The sequence below is a fragment of the Terrapene carolina genome, unplaced genomic scaffold (genome assembly GCF_002925995.2).
Source record: "Terrapene carolina triunguis isolate 2854851 unplaced genomic scaffold, T_m_triunguis-2.0 Scaffold112, whole genome shotgun sequence".
Taxonomy (NCBI): Eukaryota; Metazoa; Chordata; order Testudines; family Emydidae; genus Terrapene; species Terrapene triunguis.
In genome coordinates, this window is record NW_020664463.1 from 11210572 (window position 1) to 11231218 (window position 20647).

The window sequence follows — 20647 nt, forward strand, 5'->3', positions numbered from 1 at the left end:
GGCGGTCTGGCTAACTTTGGTTTTTGAAAACTGCAGCTCTTGTCAGTCTCTGAGGGCTTTTTCAAAAAGGTTTGGATGGATTATTTTTTAATTACAAATTCATTTTCTCTAGGAGGGCTGGTATTGTGGGCTGCATATTAAATGAGTTTTTAACATTTGTTGCTTCCCCCCCCCCCTTTTCAAATGTAGCCATTGTATTAATTTTTTTAGAAACCTGACAACTAGTCCTTGTTTTATTTCTCTCTCCTTTATGTGCTTTTGCCAAGAGGTCTTTTTTATTCTAAATTTAAACTGGGAGTGCTGTAACTTTAACTCTTTACATAGGGTAACATTTTCCAAAGTACTTAAGTGACTTGGAAAGTCAATGGGATTTAGGTTCCTATTTTGAAAATGGTGCTTGAGGCTCCTAATTCACATGGATCCTTTTCAAATCTGTTTACCCATGGTCTCTCTCTCTCACAATAGTGACAGAGAAGAGATTGAGAGATACTAGAAAGGTGATGAAGTAATTTCAGTCACAATCTTTTGTGCCAGATTTTCAAGAGCTTAACACCCAAAAACTGCCATTGTTCTCAATGGAAGCTGCTGCGGGCTGAGAACTTTTGCATGTTTGAAACTCTAACCACTTCAATGCACTTTAAAAAAAAATCTGGCCCTCTTCTTTTAAGGAATGATGCTAATCGTGTATTTCTTTATAGCTTCTTTCTTGCTAAACATTTTCTATTGCTGTCCAACAGTTATCGAGGTGGTGTAGTTCAGGAAGAGGCTATAATATCTCTATTTTACCATCTGAGACAAGAATGTGTCTACTTAATTGGGAGTTGCTTTTTACTGGAGTTAGTGAACAGTTTGTAATGCTAAAGGAGGCCTGTCTTTCTCTCCCACCCCAACCCCCATTTCCTTCTTCTCTTCCTTTCACTGTAATGGTCCCTTCCTACCCTAAAAAAATACTGTAACCTCATTCTCCCTCTTACCAATGAGTCCGTACTGCCCTGCTGCCCCCAGAAGGGGGCTATAAGTTAGTAGGCTGGAGTTCCCTGACCTAGTCTGCAAGGGCTGCTCTGGTCATGTGCTCTGCCCTATTGAGTAATGCTTCCAAACTGTTCTACGCAGGTTGCACCCCCACTTACTCTGCCCTGGCTGGGTGTAATCTTTGGCCAGCTGACAATGGCTGGGATTGTCACAGGAGTGTAAGGGAGTAGGGCACCTAGTTCGCATTGAAATATGAGAGGACGTGAGTGCCTAACTCCCTTAAGCTCTTTCGAAAATCTCAGTCTAAATGTCGAGGAGAAGAACGGAGGGGTTGGTGCCCCTATCAAGACACGGCCTGAGAAGAGATCACTGAAGGGCTACGACATGCGGTGCCCAAAGAAGGAGAGGATGGGTACTTTATTGTATACATTGAGGAAGTGATGTTGGCTTGGCTGGAGTGAATGACGAAGCAGATACATGTAGCTTCTTTATGAACACACAGAGGAGCAATGTCTAAACTATTGCAGAGCACTTAGTCATCAGATGCCTTTAAACTCTATCACCCTCTTGCCCCCCCGCATTGAAAAATACATTACACATGAGTCTCTTTAGTTGTGTGCTTATATCCTGCACAGCATTAAAGAGCTGCTGCTGTTGCCTCATGGAAATCTGTTCAAAACATTTTTAATTAAAAAAAAAAAAAAAAAAAAAAAAAAAAAGACTTGTAGAGCATTCTTTTTATTACCAAGTTTCTTTTCCTCCCAGGCAGCTTAAAGCAAAGGGCAGATGTGATGTTCATACCCACAAACCCATCTCAGTTCACCCTGAGTCAAGGGCTTGCTATGTTGTCCAGCTGAAACTTGTGAAAAATTGTGCTTTTTTTTTTTTTTAGCCCTGATTTTAGTAGCTCTTCTTCATTTCTGCAGTATCATGGAGACATTTAAGAATCATGTTAGAGGTGCACGTGTATAAGGATCTCAAAGCGATTTATGAATATTAAGAGCTTGTCTACATGGCACTGGCAAAGCGCCCTAGAAGGGTGGTTTTCTTTTTTTTTTTTTTTTTTTAAGCATTCTAATGTGCTGCACTTTAACAGGCCCATGTAGGTCCTGCTGGCACACCCTAAAAGGTACCTATTTTGTGTTAATACGAGCTAGGTACCTTTTAGAGCAGGGGTGGGCAAACTACGGCCCGTGGGCCATTTTAAACAGGCCCACGAGCCGCACCAAGCGGCTCGGCCCCGCTCAAGCCAGGGCGCAGGGTCAGGGCCACACCAGCAGCTTCCGGAAGCCGCGGCATGGCCCCCCTCCAGCTCCTACGCGCTCCAATGGGAGCTGCAGGGGCAGTGCTTGTGGATGGGGCAGCGTGCAGAGCCGCCTGGCTGTACCTCCACGTAGGAGCTGGAGAAGGGACATGCCGCTGCTTCCGGGAGCCGCTTGAAGTAAGCGCCACTCGGAGCCTGCACCCCCTGAGCCTCTCCCCACGCCCCAACCCCCTGCCCCAGCCCTGATCCCCCTCCTGCTCTCCAAACCCTTTAATCCCAGACCGGACCACCCTCCTGCACCCCAAACCTCTCATCCCTAGCCCCACCCCAGAGCCCGCAACCCCAGCCAGAACCTGTACCCCTTCCCGCACCTCTGCCCCAGCCCTGATCCCCCTCCTGCCGTCCGAACCCCTCCGTCCCAGCCCAGAGCACCTGCCTATACCCCAAACTCCTCATCCCCAGCCCCACCCCAGAGCCCATACCCCCTCCGACACCCCAACCCCAATTTTGTGAGCATTCATGGCCCGCCATATGCTTTCTATTCCCCGATATGGCTCTCGGGCCAAAAAGTTTGCCCACCCCTGTTTTAGAGCGTGCCAGCAGTGTCTACATGGGGCAATTAGAGTGCAGCACATTAGTGTGCTTTACCAATTACATCCCTCTGGCGCACTTTGCTGGCCCCATGTAGACAAGTCCTAAGTGTCTGTCTCTGCTGCTGTGAGGTAGCTTAATACAGCTGAATCTCACTAACTTGTATAAATTAGCCAAATACACCTTGTAATCAGCACACCCCACATGGCTGTTTCTCCCAGTGTTGCTGACTCTTGTGATTTTTATCACACATCTCGCAATATTTGTTTTTTTAAGTCCCAGCTCCTGTCATCACAGGATTATATAAAAATCTCAGCTTGCATATAGAAAAACAAAGTAAGATCCAAATGCTCATGGCTGAGGAGAAAAGGTGGAAGTGGGGATTCTAATCAGAAAGCAAAATCAATGGAATCCACAATTTCATATATATAACATTTAAAACCTTATGATTTTTAAGCCATTCTCATGATTTTTGGGGGCCCTGCCTCATGGTTTTTGAAGACTTGAGGTTGGCAATACTGCCTCTCCACTTATAAGCAAAAATTTAATAGCAGAAAGCAAGGTCTCTTATTACAAAAATTACATTACTTCAGCAAAATGTACTTTTATATATAGAGCTTAACATAGTAAACTGGAGTAAAACAAGTGATGAACTACATTTTCCCCATGCTAGTGCCAACTAAACAAAGGCATGACACTGTTTTGCCTGTTACTTTTAAGGGGATTATGTCTGAGGCCTGACAAATTTAATATTATTCCCTTTTTAAAAGATTCTTTATGTTCCTTCCTGCTTCAGTTAGCACATGCAAGATTTTATAGTTAAGCTAATTTAGCATATGGGACCTGTCAGGCACAGTACAGAGTGACTGTCGGACTGGCTCAGTGGGCTAGAATTTTGGTTCCACACTACTCTGTCTGTCTGTATTGTGCTGCGGGTGCACTATGTAAAGTCTCATTCAGGTCACCAGACGTCCCAGGATTAGGGGCTCTGTCTTATATATGCAACTATTGCCCCCCGCCCTCTCCCCCAAAAGTGTCCTGATTTTTCACACTTGATATCTGGTCACCCGACTTCTCATCCATTTATTGCTTGGGTTGATAAAGGACTGGGATTATTCTTCAGGGAGTCTGTTTAGCCCATAGTAGGAGCTAGAGCATATTGTCTTTGTAAAACACCCGTCCCTTTCTGGCCAATGACCTAACAGCTGTGAAATACTGTTTAGTGTGTATATATACCGCTGCTCTGCTGTGCTCAGGTCTTTGTGACTGTTGCCCTCTAGTGACTGGCTTAGAGATCTTTTTAAAGACCAATACTGTATTAATTGCCTATAACAGAGAGTTAGCTCAAGTGGTAGAAGCCTGTGTTTTGGGAGCAAAAGGACCTGAATGGAATAATAGATGACAGTGAGCTGTATATTTTCATCACCTATTACTGACTGGCCCTAGAGAGGGAGAGAACTCTTGCAAGATCTGGGCTCCAAAAAAGTTGAAGCGTCTCTTCGCCACCTGATCTCTCTATTGTTTGGAAGTAAATATACAAGATGATTATTCATGCAGGGGTTACCTGTTTCTGGTCTTTACTTTGATTGCTGCTTGTGATACAAGTAACACACTTCAGTGATTAGACACTTGCCTCCCATCTCCATTCTCCCAGGTTCTAATTGACTGGATTAACGATGTCCTGGTGGAAGAGAGAATCATTGTTAAGCAGCTTGAAGAGGACCTTTATGATGGGCAAGTGCTGCAGAAGCTTTTGGGTGAGTTGAAGCTACAGAAGGGGGGCTTTGCAAAGAAGTCAGCCCCTCTGGTTTGATGGCTAGTTACCCCCCACAGACTAGCTGTCTGCAGCTTTGGTAAAGTTAAATATTCAGCCCATCCACGTTAGCCATCAGGCACAGCATCAGCCTGTCCTATCTTTCTGCCCATCTGTTCTGTTCATGTGACCAGGTAAGGGATTGGAATAAACGAGAATCCTGCTCCCCGGAATGGGTGATTCATGCTGATGTCTAAACTCCGCTCACCAAGGAGAACATCCCAGATAGATGAAATGGGGGGTAAGGAGACGTGCTAATCTTGGTCAATCAAAGTGAAACTGGCCTAATGTTGGATCTAGTGTGTCCGCTTTTGAAAGTCTTTGGGCTGAGAGCAATCCATTTAATCAATTATAATGGTTCATCTTTCAGGTCAGAGTGGATGCTTTTTCAAAAATTAACTTTGTACAATGTGGCATGAGTGGGGTACACACTCTGTGCCCTTACACGTGTCTTGGGTTTGGGGGAGAGAGGATCTTCAGTCAATCAGTAGGTTAAGTGATAGTGTAGACAAAGCCTTAGAGCTTCAAGTAGTAGAAGATCGGAGACATGCTAGAGAAACAGGCTCATAGTTTCCTTAATTCTCGTGACCCGCAGATTGAGAGCAACTACCCATGGACCATTGTCAGTGATCTGGAGGGGCTGGAGTGAGGGGTTTCAATCATGCTAATTTAATTAGCCTTTATGGATGCTGCTTGCTGAATTTCCCCTATGTGCCACTTAGAGCCCCACAGTGTTCCGGTAAATGGTCACAAAATCTTTTAAACATTGATTAACAATAATGGCTTTATTGTGCAATGAAAACTCCTCAAAACACAGCTTGAAGGAGCTCAATAAAATGGGAGGAGAGCTTTTAAAATAAATTTTAAATGATTTATTTTGGAAGTTTTAACAAATTTACAGATTCTTGCCTTGTAAATGTCAGAAACAAAACAAACATTACAACAATTAGCTTTTGTGTAAAGAGATATTATCCAGGAATATAGTCACCAGCTCTTTCTATCTAACAGGGCGTTACCATATTACAGAGTGACCATCATTACAATACCTATGTTTCTAGTGACTTTATGAAATGCAGTGAAATCTCTATGCACATGTAGTTAACAGACCAGGTATCCCTCTCAAATGTTAATATTAAAAAAAATAAAAATTGGATAGTTGTGCTAGGGGCTTTTTTTCTTTTTGCAGGTGAAGTTGGAGTACTAAATTAAAAAGTAACCCAATATCTAAGTGTCTATCTGTCCTCTGTCTATTTTGCTGGGTACATAATTGGTGTGTCAGTTTTTCCATAACCACAACCTCCATATATAATTTTTTTTTTTTTAACCATTCCTCAATGGTTGGTCTATTTTTCTTTTTTCCAATGAGAGGCTACCAATAGCCAAGCAGCTACTAGCAGATGAGAGATTAATTCTTCATTTCCTTTCAGGGGTGCTGGAACAATTTGTATAGTGGGGGTGCTGAGAGCCATAGAACCAAACTGTAAACCCTGTACATGATGGAAACCACTTCAAGCCAGGGGGTGTGGCAGCACCCCAGCACCTCTAGTTCCAGCACCAATGTTTGTGTGACCATTTCCCCTAAGAAGCCCTAGGAGGATTACCAAAGGATCCATTTGGAAATAAATATCCAACCATTTGTGATATTTGGTTACAAATTGCATCCCAATATTCTCTAATGACTGGACATGTCCACCATATATGCATGAAATCTCCTTTTTCGCCACAGTTTCTCCAACATTTTCCCCCGATTCAATCTCTCTCTATTTTTTGACTTGGCCTAAGTGTTTGTATGGTTGAGGCCATTGAAACAGTATTTTAAAGAATTTTTCTTTTTTTAGTGCTACAGACTGAGGTTGCTGGTTCTCTTTTCCACATCAAACCCTATTCCTCTGGAGTAATTTGTCTATCCACATCCTTTTCCCAGCGTGTCATATATGGACACTTTTTTTTTTTTTTGTGAGGAACATTGTCTACAAAGATTAATATAAAATAGTTATAATTTTTTTTGTTTTCTAATTGACCAGACTCCATTGCTTCTATTAAAGATAGCTTTCTGTAATCAACTTTTTTAGAGCACCAAGAAGCAGAATGCCTGACTTAAAATGGAAGAGATTTAAACACTGGCTGCTGAGGCTATGACTGAAGGTGGGGATACCCCTTAGCTGAAAGTGTTGGCACAAACGCGAATGGCTAGGGATCGGTGGTTGCATTCAATAGACTATATTGTTTCTATAGAATTCCTTCCTAGCCAATGGCCCTCAGCCACAGCAATTTAGAATAACAAGTATTCAGACATGTCAGTATAAATCAAAAGTTTTGGCAGGGCTCCCTCCATGTTGGATGCCCCAGTCAGCCATTTTTAATTGAGGTGCTCCTTCCTACAAAGTGTGCTGCTTGGGCAGCACTTCAGAATAATTGTGGTGTGCTGCCCATTCTCTAGGAGTCAGTTTCAGCATGCTGGGGAGCTGGCGCCGGTCAACGGTGAGAAACTGGGAATTCTCTGCTTATGGGAATTCCTGGTGTGTGGCTCCCAACTAGCTGCAAGGGATAATAAAAGGGCAGAAATATGGTCTCTGCTTTCCCTTACACACGTTGTGGCTTCAGCAAGTGGCGTTGTACTAAATAATCTGAGGTGGGTGTTCATCATAGGGAGAGTTTATACAAATCAGTGACCTTCTATTGGGGGCCCAGTGGCACAAGTCTGCAGACACTTAGGCCAGGTCTACATTACGAACTTACATCGGTATAACTGTCGCTCAGGGGCGTGAAAAATCCACACTTTCGGGCGATGTAGTGATACCGACCTAATCCCCGGCGTAGACAGCGCTATGTCGATGGGAGAAGCTACCGCCTCTCTCAGAGGTGGATTAACTATGCCGATGGGAGAAGCTCTTCACTGAAGTGCGACAGCAGCGTGGCTGCACTGCTGCAGCACTGTACGTGTAGACAAGCCCTTAGACATGTGCTTAACTTTATTCATGTACATAGCTTTGAACTCAGTGGGAAGTCTTGTGAGTAAAATTATGCATGTACGAGTTTGCAGGATCCTTGCCGGGTTGCCTTTTCCCCCCATCTTCTGCCATGCAGGCCTGCCTCTTCTTCACAGGAGAACCACGGTCATTACAACTGGGCTCCATCTCGTGCTCTAGTCAAGGCTTCTTGACTGCTTTGGCCATAGCCATTGCATTGTTGAGGCTAAATGTCTTCTTGTACTAGTGACGCAGCAAGAGGCAATGAAGTATGTGGTGCTGGAAGGGCTTCTTTTGCTTGGGGTCTCACAATATGTGAGCAAAGTTGACCCTTCATTTCACCCTTTTGCATGCACAAGAGGCTCATAAAGTAGGTTCCTTCACCCCCGTGCACTGCTTGATTGTTATTGTTCCATTCATGTGAAAGCTGCTCTGGGATTTAATAACGGAATTCAGATTCCTTAGAGGACGTATGACTGGTGAAAATCAGGAACTTGTCATCTGGAGAATTCTGAAGCCACCCAGAGTGGCAGATTAGCCAATGGGTGACAGACTTATTTAGAGGCTGTGCCTCCTTTGCAGAATTTGATCAAGATGATAAGAAGTGCCACTGGGATGCCATGATATACATAGTGTCAGCATGAAAGATTAGCAAAATCCCTATTTGCTGGGCTGTCAATACACCCAATCCCTAACTTGTGCACTAAAAGGTGATCAATAACAATGAGGTGTATGACAAAAAATTCACTTCTATTGGATGTAGGACTTCCCCCCCCTAAAAACATGTTCTTGCTGGGTATCAAGTGAAGTAAACGCTTTGGGCTTCCACCCCCAAGAGCGTAGTGAGCTGGCCATTCTTCCCCGGGCCTGAGGAAGAGAAGAGGAGGTACCTTTTGCTGTACAGTTTATCGGAGGACAATTTGGTCTCCTTGCCTTGCCCCCACCAGTTTGAGGAAGAGTAGATAGAGGCAGCTCAACTCCAAGTTCATTGGCTTGACGAGGAGAGGGTTTAGGGGAAAGGAGAAACACTAGTGTGTGGTTCTGGGGGACTAGTTCAGATGAACTATTGAGGAATCCCAAATTTTAGGAATACCTGTGATTTTTACCAAAACTTGCTGTGCCTTGTCCACTGTAAAATAAATAAATAAATAAATTAAATAAATAAATTAAATAAAACCCCACACAAAAACCAACCAACCAATCAAGTTAGGCCTTGTCTATGTGAGAAAGTTATACCAGTTTAATATAAATCTATTTTTAAACCAACTTAGTTAAACCAGTATAAACCACTGTAAATGCTTACTTTGGTTTAAGAGTTGGCCTACTTAGGTTATGTCTACACTATCAATTATGTTGGTATAACTTATGTCGCTCAGGGCTGAGAATAAGCCACCCCCCGAGCGACACAAGTTACACCGACCTAAGCGCCGGTGAGGACAGTGCTATGTCGGCGGAGCTTCTCTCACTGACATAGCTACTGCTGCTCATTGCAAGTGGATTAATTAAGTCAATGGAGAGCTCTCTCCCATTGGCTTAGTGCAGCTACACTAGAGAGCTCACAATGGTGCAGCTGCATCGGTACAGCTGAACTGCTGTAAGCTCTCGAGTGTAGCCATAGCCTTAGATTTAGCTTAAACCGACTCTTAATTGACTTCAGCTAAACTGAAATAACTCAGGTTTCAACCAAAATAAGAGTGTCCACACGGCGTTTGCACCAGTTTAAAAAAATCAGACCTTTAGTCAAAGTCGTGCAACTTTCTTGTGCAGACAAGGCCTTATTGTGTTGAACTCATTTAACTATAGGGGAGGAAAAAGGAAGGTACAATAGCTAAATTTTTGTTCTACCCTTGTGAAAATTATGTAACACTTCAAAAATACTGCCAGCCAAGGATCTCTGTGTCTTACCAAACACTGAAGTTACTGGAAAACATCACTGTGAAGTTTGGAAGGTAAATATTCCCATTTCACAGGTGGGTTACTTGTCCAAGCTGACAGATCTAGGGATTAGAACCCAGGAGTCTTGTGCTCTTCCCTATGCTTGTCTAACAAGTCCTCCTTTGCTTGTTTGTTTGTATGCAGAAAAGCTGGCTGACCGTAAACTGAATGTGGCAGAAGTGACACAGTCTGAAATTGGTCAGAAACAAAAGCTGCAGACAGTTCTGGAAGCTGTCCATGATTTACTCCGACCCCATGGGTGGACAATCAAGTGGAATGTCGACTGTAAGTGCCATGTGCAAAAAAGTCTGCTTTGAAGTGAGACTGTGTCATGTTCATGGATGCAGAGGAAATTATTTTCTGCTGCCCATTTCAGAAATGCAGCATCCATCCTTGTAACCAATAACTTGATCACATATTTTGTGATGCAGTGTTTTTACAGACTACTAATAGTAATGTATATGTGTAGGCCGTATACATAGCATGAAAAGGTTGGGGTTATACCATATATCCTCCTACCTCTATGATTCTGGTTCGAACTCCTTCAGATGAGGAGGGATATGTCATAAATGGACTTCTTGAAGTGTGTCATTTCTTTAAGCATATATTATCATTAAAACATTGTTTTGCTGAATCTCTATAGATCTGAGAAACTTGTTAGCCTCTCAAGATACAGACTTGAGAGCTTGGACCCATTCATTCATTCTAGGATGTCCTGTTTAGAGACAAAAACAACGAGGAGTCCTTGTGGCACCTTAGAGACTAACAAATTTATTTGGGCATAAGCTTTCGTGGGCTAAACCCCACTTCATCAGATGCATGGAATGGAAAATACAGTAGAGAGGTATAAATACACAGCATATGAAAAGATGCAAAAACTACAAAAACTAATTTCCCCCCTGCTGATACTCACACCTTCTTATCAACTGTTTGAAATGGGCCACCTTGATTACACTGAACTCATTAGCACTACAAAAGTGTTTTTTCTTCCCTTCTTGTCAACTGTTGAGACTAGCCCACTTCAACCTTAATTGAATTGGCTTATTAGCACTGACCCCCCACTTGGTAAAGCAACAAGGACTCCTCATTGTTTTTGCTGATACAGACTAACACGGCTACCACTCTGAAACCTGTTTAGAGACACTATTTCTGATGGAGTAAGCAGAAAGAACATCCCTTTAAAGTGCTTTATCTACAAAAGAATTTATGATGTGTTTCCACCCAGGGAGTGAACCATCTTAATGTGTCTTACAAGCAGGTACACCATAGCCTGTGTAATTTTGCTACAGATGTATTCAGGGTGGGCATTTTCAAGTATAGGTCTGATTTGATACAATTGAGCATATCTGAACTTGCTCGAGGAAATGTGCTAATTCACTTTAATAGCCAATGCAATTCTGTACTTCTGTGGAGACTTTTATGAATATGCACTACTTTGTTGATACAGTCAGCTGTAGTTCTGAGGCTGTGCGTACACCTAAACTACTACTATACGCGGTTAGCACATGTAATATGCTCCCTCAGGTCCTTTACTCTTCCCTGAGGAGAGGGATGATGTGGACACTGGTCTGGTTTCAATACTTGGCTCTACTTTTGACTTGTTTTGTGTCTTTAGACAATCGGTTCCCCTCTGTTACCATATCTGTAAAGTGGGGATAATATTTATCCAGCGGACACAGATTAATTGAATTCTTAATGTTTGTAAAATTGTTTTGAGATCATTATGTGACAGGACTAAAGTGTTGCCTTGCTAACCAATACAGTTTTTCAACCTTTTTTCCCACCCCTCAAAAGGCTGGTTATTTAAAATCTGTTTTCGACTTGTGTTTTTTACTTCAGCAATCCATGGCAAGCATCTAATTTCCATTCTCCACCTTCTGGTAGCTTTGGCTATGCATTTCCGGGCTCCCATCCGTCTTCCTGAGCACGTTTCTGTGCAAGTGGTAGTTGTAAGGGTAAGTATGAACTCCTAAGTGTAGTTGTGTCATAATGGCTGCCATCCATCACCCTGATCACTCTGCTTATATGCTGCAACCCCTCCCCCATCATCTTTGTCTTCGTTATTTAGCTAATCCCTCCCCTGTGGTATTCAGGAGGCCGGAGTGGATGATCACAGTGTTCCCTTCTGGCCTTGGAATCTATGAATCTTACAATCTTTTATGATGTGTTCACAAGGTACCTAGAACAATATATCCCTAATAATGGTCAGGGCCTCCAGTTGCTAATGTCATACAAAAAAATTAATAGTGTATAATGGAATTTGCATGTCAGAGAGCTCCATTTGTTGGCTTTTTACTAAAGGTAAATCATTGTTACCTCCTGCTCGTTGAAGAGGGAACCATTTAAACAGAAACAACACCAGGATCTGGGGAGAGGTTTAGAATCTCTTTTTTGGAAGCCCGTTGTGTTTCCCAGGGGCCAGTTCATCATGTCGGTTGTGACATTCTGGTTCCTTTGGTTCTGCATTTTGACCTTGATCATGGTCGTTCACAGCTCCGTTCCTCTGTTTGCTCTGCTCGATTAGGGAGATGGGGTTAGACCCAAGGAACCCTGACTTCTAATCTCCTGCTGTAGACATTGCAACAATCCTTTCTGTCTTTGCTGCCTGGTCCTGGCTTTTTTGCCCATTTCTCTTGATCCACAAAGAGCATTTTGCTACTTGCAGGGCATTCTCACTCTTGTTTTTTGTCTCAATTTCCATCATAACTCATTCACTCTTCCCAGGCCACGTGGTTCTCTCTGGCCGATGAAGCTGCAAAAGCCTCAAAATGGGACCTGAACCCAGGTTTCCTGAACAACTATTGTCCGACCAATCCAAGCCTTCTGGCTGGCTACTTTCTCATGTCCTGCTTTAAATGTTCAGTGTGATGGCCCATGCGGTTGTAATGTATGCCCAGCTGCCAGCATTGACCGTAGATTTGGCAGTAGCAGTGTGAGGTCACCCCTGCTGTAGTGGGATTCATTTCAGGAATGAGATGATACATGGTGTAATGGAACTGAGACCCAGGCCTCTGCTCTGCAACCACGGATCATTCTCGTAAGATGAAATTAGACAATGACAGATAAGACATACAGTTTGGTTTAATTTAAACACTGACGTTTTTCAGGCTGCCAGCTGGAATGCTTAAGGTATGTCTTCACTGCAGCTGGGAGCATGCCTTCCAGCGCAGGTAGATAGATCATGCTAGCTCTGCTCAGCAGCAGGGGTGAAAGTAACTGAGGACACTTACCAGTACGGGGGAGGGCCCTCGGGTGGAAGGGGCGCTGCCCGGGGCTCCTGTATTGATTTAAAGGGCCCGGAGCTCTGGACGCCGCTGCTGCAGTAGTGGCAGCGGTGTCCGGAGCCCCAGGCCCTTTTAAATCGCCGGCCCCAGGGCAGCTTCTCCCTTTGCACCCCCCCCCCCCGGCCGTCAGCGGCCAGGGGAGGCAAAAGGGGCAGGGACATTAAAGCGCTGCAGGGTCCTTTGCTGCAGCAGCGCTTTAACATTGCTGCTCCCTCCCCCCCCCTCGTCGGCGGCCCCGCCAACTGGGGGGGCGCAGCCACATTAAAGCGCTGCTGCAATGTGGGCTGGGTCTGGGCCAGTGCGGGTTCTTACCGGTACGGAGTACTGGCCCGTACCAGCTCACTTTCACCCCTACTCAGCAGCATGGATATTGCAACATTGGTGGTGGCTCACGCTAGTCTCCTGAGTACAATCCTAGTTTGAGTCGAGCTAGCATGTGTCTGCACACTCCCAGCTACAGTGTAGACCTACCTCGGACGGACAAGAGGATGTGTGTATGTACATGTGCGCACTATCTATGTATGTCATATCACTGAGAAATTTCTTTACATTTACTATCCTGATGCTACTATCCTGTAGTATTTTAAAATACAGTATACTATCCTGTATTTTAAGAGTTTTGAATAAGATGCAAAATATTTGTAGTTGAACTTGTACGTGATTCAGTCTTAAGGAAATATATACCAGTTCAATAACATATGTCGGTTTTTAAAGCGTGTATCAGCATTGATAACATTTTAAATAATACATATTATTAATAATAATGTATTGTTAGCATTGTATTGCCTAGAGGCTCCAGTCACGATCAGGGCCCCATTAGACAAAATGCTGTAGAAATAGGATAATAGATGGCCCCGCCCCTGATCCTACAAACACTTTTATGTGCATTCAAGGGGATCACTCAACATCATGGAAAGTGATTGGAGTATGTAAGCATCTGCAGAATTTGGCCCTCATTTAAGAAAAGATGTGAGAAGTGACAGTCAGTGGGACTTAGACTCCTAAATCACTTAGGCACTTTTGACATTTTTACCCCTTAGAAAAGTCTTACCTTGATTTAGTTCAGCTTGTGCAAACTCCTAATGTAGACTCAGTTAAACTGGTTTAACCCTTGCTTAAAATTGGCTTAGCTTAGTTTGGTAATTTACCAACATAAGCCTTATTTGTTTGAGGCCTTTTCTACACTACAAATGCTTTGCCGGTATAGCGGTACCAGCAGAGCCCCCTAGTGTAGACACATCTTACAGCAACAAATGAATTTTTCTGTTGGCATAGTAACACCACCTCCCCAAACCATACTAGCTATGTCAACAGAAGCCCTCTTTTGTTGATATAGCTGCATCTACACTGGGGGATTAGCTGGCATAGATATAAGTGGCTAGAGGATTTTTTTTTTCACACCCCAACCAACTTAGGTGTGCTAACAGAACTTTGTAGTTTAAACCTGGCCTAAGTATGTCCACTTTGGAATTTTGCATGGGTTAACTAAATCAGCTTTAAATTGATTTAGGCCAGGTCTCCTTGACAGATTTTTTTTGTCAGAATAGCAATATCGGTCAGAGGTGTGAAAAAACCACACCTCCTAGCCAACATGGCTATGCTGGCACAACCCCCGATGTAGACACAGCTATGCTGACAGAAGAGGGCTTCTGTCAACATCGCTCATGTCCTTTGGGGAGGTGGTGTTGCTGTGCTGGCAGAAAAATGCCTTCTGTAAGCATAAGCTGCCTCTTTATTAGAGCTATACTGGGAAAGCATTTGTGGTGTAGACAAGGTCTCACTTAAACTGGCTCACCATTTCCAATATAGAAAAGTCCTAACAAACAATAGGAGGGAGAAATGCAGGAATGGTGAGGGTAGCAGTGATAAGATGATGAAGTTACATAGACAGGGTTAATTCACAACTTGATGATTCAGTTTCATTTAATTATTACTTTTTTAACCTCTGCCTGTTTCCATGGTGTTATTAATTTAATAACCTGCCAGCTTCTACTTTTTAAAAAATCCTATATGTATTTCCAGTTTTTTTTTTTTTAAATTCTGCTGTAAGTTAGCTTCTTTTCTTTTTTCTTTTCTTATTGCGACATTTGCTGTTTTCTTCAATGGTGTGTTCTTTTTTCAGTTTTTTATTTAATAACATTTTTTACAATAGCTAAATAATTCCAGCCATAGGGTTTGGACTTCTCTGGGTAAATGTAGTCATTGGTGCCTGGTGTCTTAGGGATGTGGGATCCCTTATAGAAATGCTTTGCCTTGTTTAAGGCTAAATGTGTGAGTGGGGTGGATTAGAATAGACCTCCCGGCATTTACACTGCTGGTTCAGAAGTCTGCAAGGTAAACCTGCAGTAGCTTCCCTAGGGAGAGAGCGTGGTCAATTGTATAAAGCCTGGGACTAGGATTCAGGAAACTGGGTTCTGTTCCTGGCTTTTGCTATGTGACTTTGGGCCTCATTATTTGTTTCCTGAGATGCTGAGAACTCAGAGCTACAACTGAGGTAAGTGACTCTGAAATTCCTGCCTTACCGTCCTTATTTCTCAATGTCCCCAGCTTTTAGATAGGGATAATCTATCCACATTGATGAAGCACTTTGATCGATGGGTGAAAACGCTACAATAGTGTTAAGTATTATTAACACATAACCTGGTAGCCACTCAGTGATCTAGTAGGTCTTTTCCTTCTCTGGTTTCTATGAGCCTACTCAATAAAATAAAACAAATTTATCATAGCATCATGCTGCAGGTGAGAGGAAGTAGTCTATGTAGGTCCTGAAAGATGTAATGCCCTTTCTACCATTTCTTTAAAACATTGATTTGGATTTGAGGAGAAAGGCTAATGCTTTCCCGTGCTGTCTGGATTCAATTATTCAGTTAAAGGTGGGGACATGTAGGATCTGGAAAAACTGTGCAATTTGATCTGGGTTTATACCTCGTAGTCTTTTGAGTGCATGCTGCACAGTATATGCAGAATGCAAGTTTATGTTTAAAAGAGGTCTTTCTGCTTTCTCTCTCTTTGCAGGAAGAACTATAATCTCTGTACCACCCATAGCAAGAAATATATTTCACATAACAGAGATTAGTACAGCATAACCATACACTTGCTACTTAATAACTGTATTATGACAGACTCCACAAGATGGCAGTGTGTCCAACTTCAGGGTGGGTTGTTGCAAAATCAGTATTAATTGCCTCTTGAAATTGACCAGTGGTATTATTTTGTTTCTTTTTTAAATGCTTTGCATATGAAATATAAACTGTTTTTAGCATGACAATCTGACTTTTACAGTTACTCATGAAGTCTTGAGCTCAAGTTAACTTGTTGTTTTGTACGACTCTATAAGTAGCTGCCTCGGATACTGAGTTAGCTGGGCTAAGGTTGCACCTGCTGAACAGCTTTAATATATGAGTTGTTCAGCACTCTCCCCCTCAAAAAGAGGAAACCCTTGATGTACCTGCCTAAAGCAGAGAACTGAAAATCCTGAGGCTTTGCTCCCAGCTGACTTCCCCCTCCTGAGTTTTAACTTTCATTTGAAAGATAAATTCACATCAGTTAATTTTTTATAATAGAGAAATATTTTAAATCAGGAGACTATAGAAAGACTTATTCATAAATCATCATAATGGCAGTGCTTAAGTCCACTATGCATAGTTTCTGTGGGATTATATTCAAGGCTTACCTAGACGGAGTCCATCTCTCTCCTAGTCCACTTAATGTCACAAATGTGCAGCACATCTGGCCTCAGTGCTACTAAAAGGTTTTTTGGGGGTATATCTGAGATAATCCTCCAACAGCTGGAGTCCCAAGTCAGAGGCCAGAGGTGAGGAAGGTATGTGGTGTTCATGGAAAAATAAGTCTGTTCCGTGATTGCAGTGTAAAGGGGCAGGACCAAGACCAAACCTTGATCACTTGTGCCTGGGCTGGCCGGGTCCATGGGACTAGGTGCAAAGACTGCTGTAGGACCAGCATGCTCAGCTCCTAAAAATCAGCACTTTTTCCTTCAGTGACTGTTTCCAGCCAACCCAGGAGCAGGATTCACTTCTGTTCTTCCTTGTTAACATTTAAGACCCATTAGTCACCGGCTTTACTTTCTGAATTAATTCACTCACAGCTATTGCTTCCTGCCTCTGGGCTGTAAGGTGGCTGGAGGCTGCAGAAGCCCATCTCGGAAGCAAAGCAGAGGAACGATGGGCTGGAAACAAGGCAGCAGTTGCTTAGCACTTGGTGTTGGCACTCACTCAGACTTCCTTATTTGTCCATCCCTGTGGTCATGGTCATCCCATCTTACATTATTAGACCACCCAGGCAGTAATCCTTTGGCCACCTGATGGATGCAGAATCAGATGTATTCATGAGATGGATTTGGTGCGTTCTTAAGACACAGTGGGACAGATGCCCTCAGTACAGTACAGGGCCAGGCCCTGGAGAGGAGACATGACAGCAAAATGTCAGGAGATAACAGCTGCTTCCAACATTGCTCCAGGCCATGCTTGCTGGTTCCCTAGAAACAGCAAAACTGTTCTTGTTTTGTGAAGACGGTTTGACAGGAAGGAATTCCTGCAATGGTTCTTGGGTTAAACGAAATGCTTCAGAGAGGGGTGCCTCTTTTCGGTGCTGTTCTCGTTAACAACCATTTCTTGTTGATTGTGGTTCAACTGTCAAGAATGAATGAGAGGGCATGGGAGGAATAGGAGGGTTTCCTGCCTGCCTTGGATACCAGAACTAGAGCTAGTCCTGAAGCAGCAGTCCAAGTTACCCAAGTCATAAGTCAATTTGACAAGACTCGCTTGGAAGTCAACTGTTGGGATCTGAGCTCTTTAAGACCGCATCTAAAGCTGTGAGAGAAAGAAGAGGAAAAAAATTCTCTTCCTTCAGAGGGGAAATGATGTATCCCTTAATTTTGTAGGGTACCTATGTAGTCAGTGGAAGGGCAAGTTATGAATGTAAGTAGGTAAGTAAAAAACTGGCTCTGCATTGATTTAGAAAACTACCATACGGGAGGACCCAATTACAGCAATGAAGTATGTCCCCAAGGCTCCAACATGGCACAGGGACATGCTTAAAGCACAGCTTGGTCTCGTCAACAGCATAAAGGCCATGTTTGAACAGAGTCTGGGGAAACCTGTTTTGTAACTGGGTCTCACCACGCACTAGCTCTCTGTAGGGCAGAGCAGATCATAGTCATGCAGAAAATGATCCTGAAAAGTCCAGTAAAAGGGAAATAACTTCCATTATAAAATAGTCAGTCTTCCCCCCTCCCCCTCCCCCCTTACAATTCCTCGGTGAATTTGTTACTCCTGAAAGAGAGAGACTAACTCAACCACATTTAGATTCCTGTGCTGGGCAAGCTTCCCTCACACACTGATAGCTCTGCCAGTGCTGCTCAACCCTGACCTCTGGTAACAACCCTTGTTATCCCAGCCCCAGACTGCTCTGGGGTCTGCCAATTCATTTAAACCATTCGTTGATGTTTGTGTCATGAACAAATATCCACTGGGGACTTCAGATGGGATTGACAAACTCTCTCTCTAATTTGTGATCCAGGCAGAATTTAGACTCCTGTCGCCTGAGGAGACTTGCTAGTGAATTTATAGGCTGCAGATATATGCCTCCTAAGCATTCATTTGGCTGTCAGTCTGATAAATGCCACTGTGCTAAATCGTAACCCTCTGTGTCAATTGCCTTGCCCCATCTCTACAGAAACTTATTCTTAAAAGCTAGATAAAATGTGTGTACTCCTTTGGGATGCTAATGAGAGAAGGATGCTGCAGAACTCTTATGAACTCCTCCTCCATTACAGTTCCACTTTCTGACTTTTATATCTTGGTTTCCAGAAACGGGAAGGCCTTCTCCAGACGGCTCACGTTACAGAGGAGCTCACAACCACGACAGAGTAAGCAGAAAATCCTTATCCATCTGACAGAGGGGAGTGTGAGTGTGAGTGTGAGTGTGTGTGGGGGATGGGGAGGAGCGGAGCGTAGGGGGTATGTATGGTGTATCATTACTCAAAATGAAAGAGCATAAAACTTCTGTTTAGCAGATTAACTGACTCTGTGAAACCCTTAATGCACAACTTTTTTCATGCAGAAGCCACTTTATTAATGGAAATACATTGCAAAGGAAAAATATTTCTCCTTAACAAACGATTTTAGCTTTACCCTAATACGTCATTGATGATCTTTGCGCAACAATTTTTTGCTGTCTCCTTTACCCCCTCTGTATAATCCATTTTTGTCCATCCTTATTGCGCCACACTGTTAAAGGAGCAGTATAGAGAATTTGGGGAGGATCAGCAAGATGCTTCCTTGGGACACCTCCTCAAAATTAACTAACTGCTTTCACACACAAATTGAGTGTGGGAAGGATCTGTAAGTTTTCCCCATCCTCGTGCTGCACAGTGGGAGCCCAGCTGCATAGTCCTTTTCATCTTTGCAGCTGATCTACGTCGCGTTCTGTTTTTACAGTTCTCCCAAAGGAAAAGGGATAGAAATGCACTTTGGCTAAAAATGAAAGCTCAGACTCTCCATCATGGGGCATAAAGGCAGTGTTAACAAGGGGCTTACATGTGCCCTCTCCAGCTCATCAGTGTCTAGGCTCCCTGTAGGGATGTCTCAACCTTTTACCATTTTGTAGCTAAGTGGACTACCAGGTGGTTTGCTCCGTGGGGGTCCTTTTGGATGAAACCTTCAGAAATGAGGGCACAGCTTTTCTGTGTAGACATTAAAGCTCTTATGGCCCTTTTAAGGGGAATGGAGGTTTGCCATGGTGTCTTTGGCCAAATTACTCTCCTTCCTCCAGCTTGTGCAGTGTGCTTGGCAGTCCTCTTTCTCAGAGGTGGCTGCGGTTCAGTGGTGTTGGATGTAGTTTGTAAAGTGTTTTGTTTTAGGGGGAAAGGTGCTAGAGTGTGAGTGTGTGTGTAATTAAGTGTGTATTTTTATATGGTGTAGATCTAAATAAATAAGACACCTATCTAAAATCCTAAGTGCTCTGATACAAGTTAGAAATACAACCCCACCCCCGAAACCTAACCCCAAAACAGCCAACAAAACTAAACCCTGTACAGAACTCCCACAAAACTCTTCTATACATATAGATGGGCCAGATTCTAAGCTTATGTAAATCTGCATAGCTCCATTGACTGCACCAGCTGAGGACTTGATTCATGTGTAGTATGTGCCTGTTATTTCCATGACACAAATATGCAAACCATATATAAGATATATATATATATATATATATATTTCTCTAAATAAAACTGTGATATATCTAACCATGGCAATGCTTATTCTGAACTGTGTAATGTAATCTATTATCTAAATGTATACACGGATTTGGTATATAATAATATAAATTGATATATTGATTCATTCACCCTTAGACTTGGAAAAGTAATAATTACACTTTTTGCATCATTAGGCCTCATTGATCTCGGTGTAACTCCACTGACATCAATGGAGTTACACCCAGGATAAATTTGGCCCATTCTCTTCCTCCAGCATGTTGGGTCTGATTCTGTTGGGTGCTGAGACTTGTACCTCAGTGGGGGTTGAGGGTCCTTAGCACCGCACAGGATCAGGTCCATTAAGCCCAGGGTCTTTTCGTTGAAGGTAATGATTCATGAACTAAATGTATGTTTTCTCATTTTCTCACTTGCAGGATGATGATGGGAAGATTTGGTAAGTAACGCATTAACCTTTGGAAGTTGCCCTGTCAAACACATTGACAAAGCATCTCTGTGTTTCTTATAAGTGTGTCTCGGGTAGCCCAGGACAGTGGAGCAGGCAATTGCACACAGGGCCGGCTTTAGCAAGCGCGGGGCCCGATT

At 43.2% G+C, this 20647-nt stretch overlaps 1 protein-coding gene across 3 annotated transcripts in view; it reads left to right on the top strand.

Moving 5' to 3' along the window:
• The window catches only part of PARVB (parvin beta), a 104895-nt gene that overhangs the window by 54903 nt on the left and 29345 nt on the right, over positions 1 to 20647 (top strand). For all 3 annotated transcript variants that reach the window (XM_026652242.2, XM_026652243.2, XM_026652244.2), the window contains exons 4-8: positions 4482 to 4584; positions 9689 to 9829; positions 11384 to 11499; positions 18657 to 18715; positions 20479 to 20498. In XM_026652242.2, coding sequence (XP_026508027.1) covers positions 4482 to 4584; positions 9689 to 9829; positions 11384 to 11499; positions 18657 to 18715; positions 20479 to 20498 — 439 coding nt within the window. The remainder of the gene's footprint in view (positions 1 to 4481; positions 4585 to 9688; positions 9830 to 11383; positions 11500 to 18656; positions 18716 to 20478; positions 20499 to 20647) is intronic.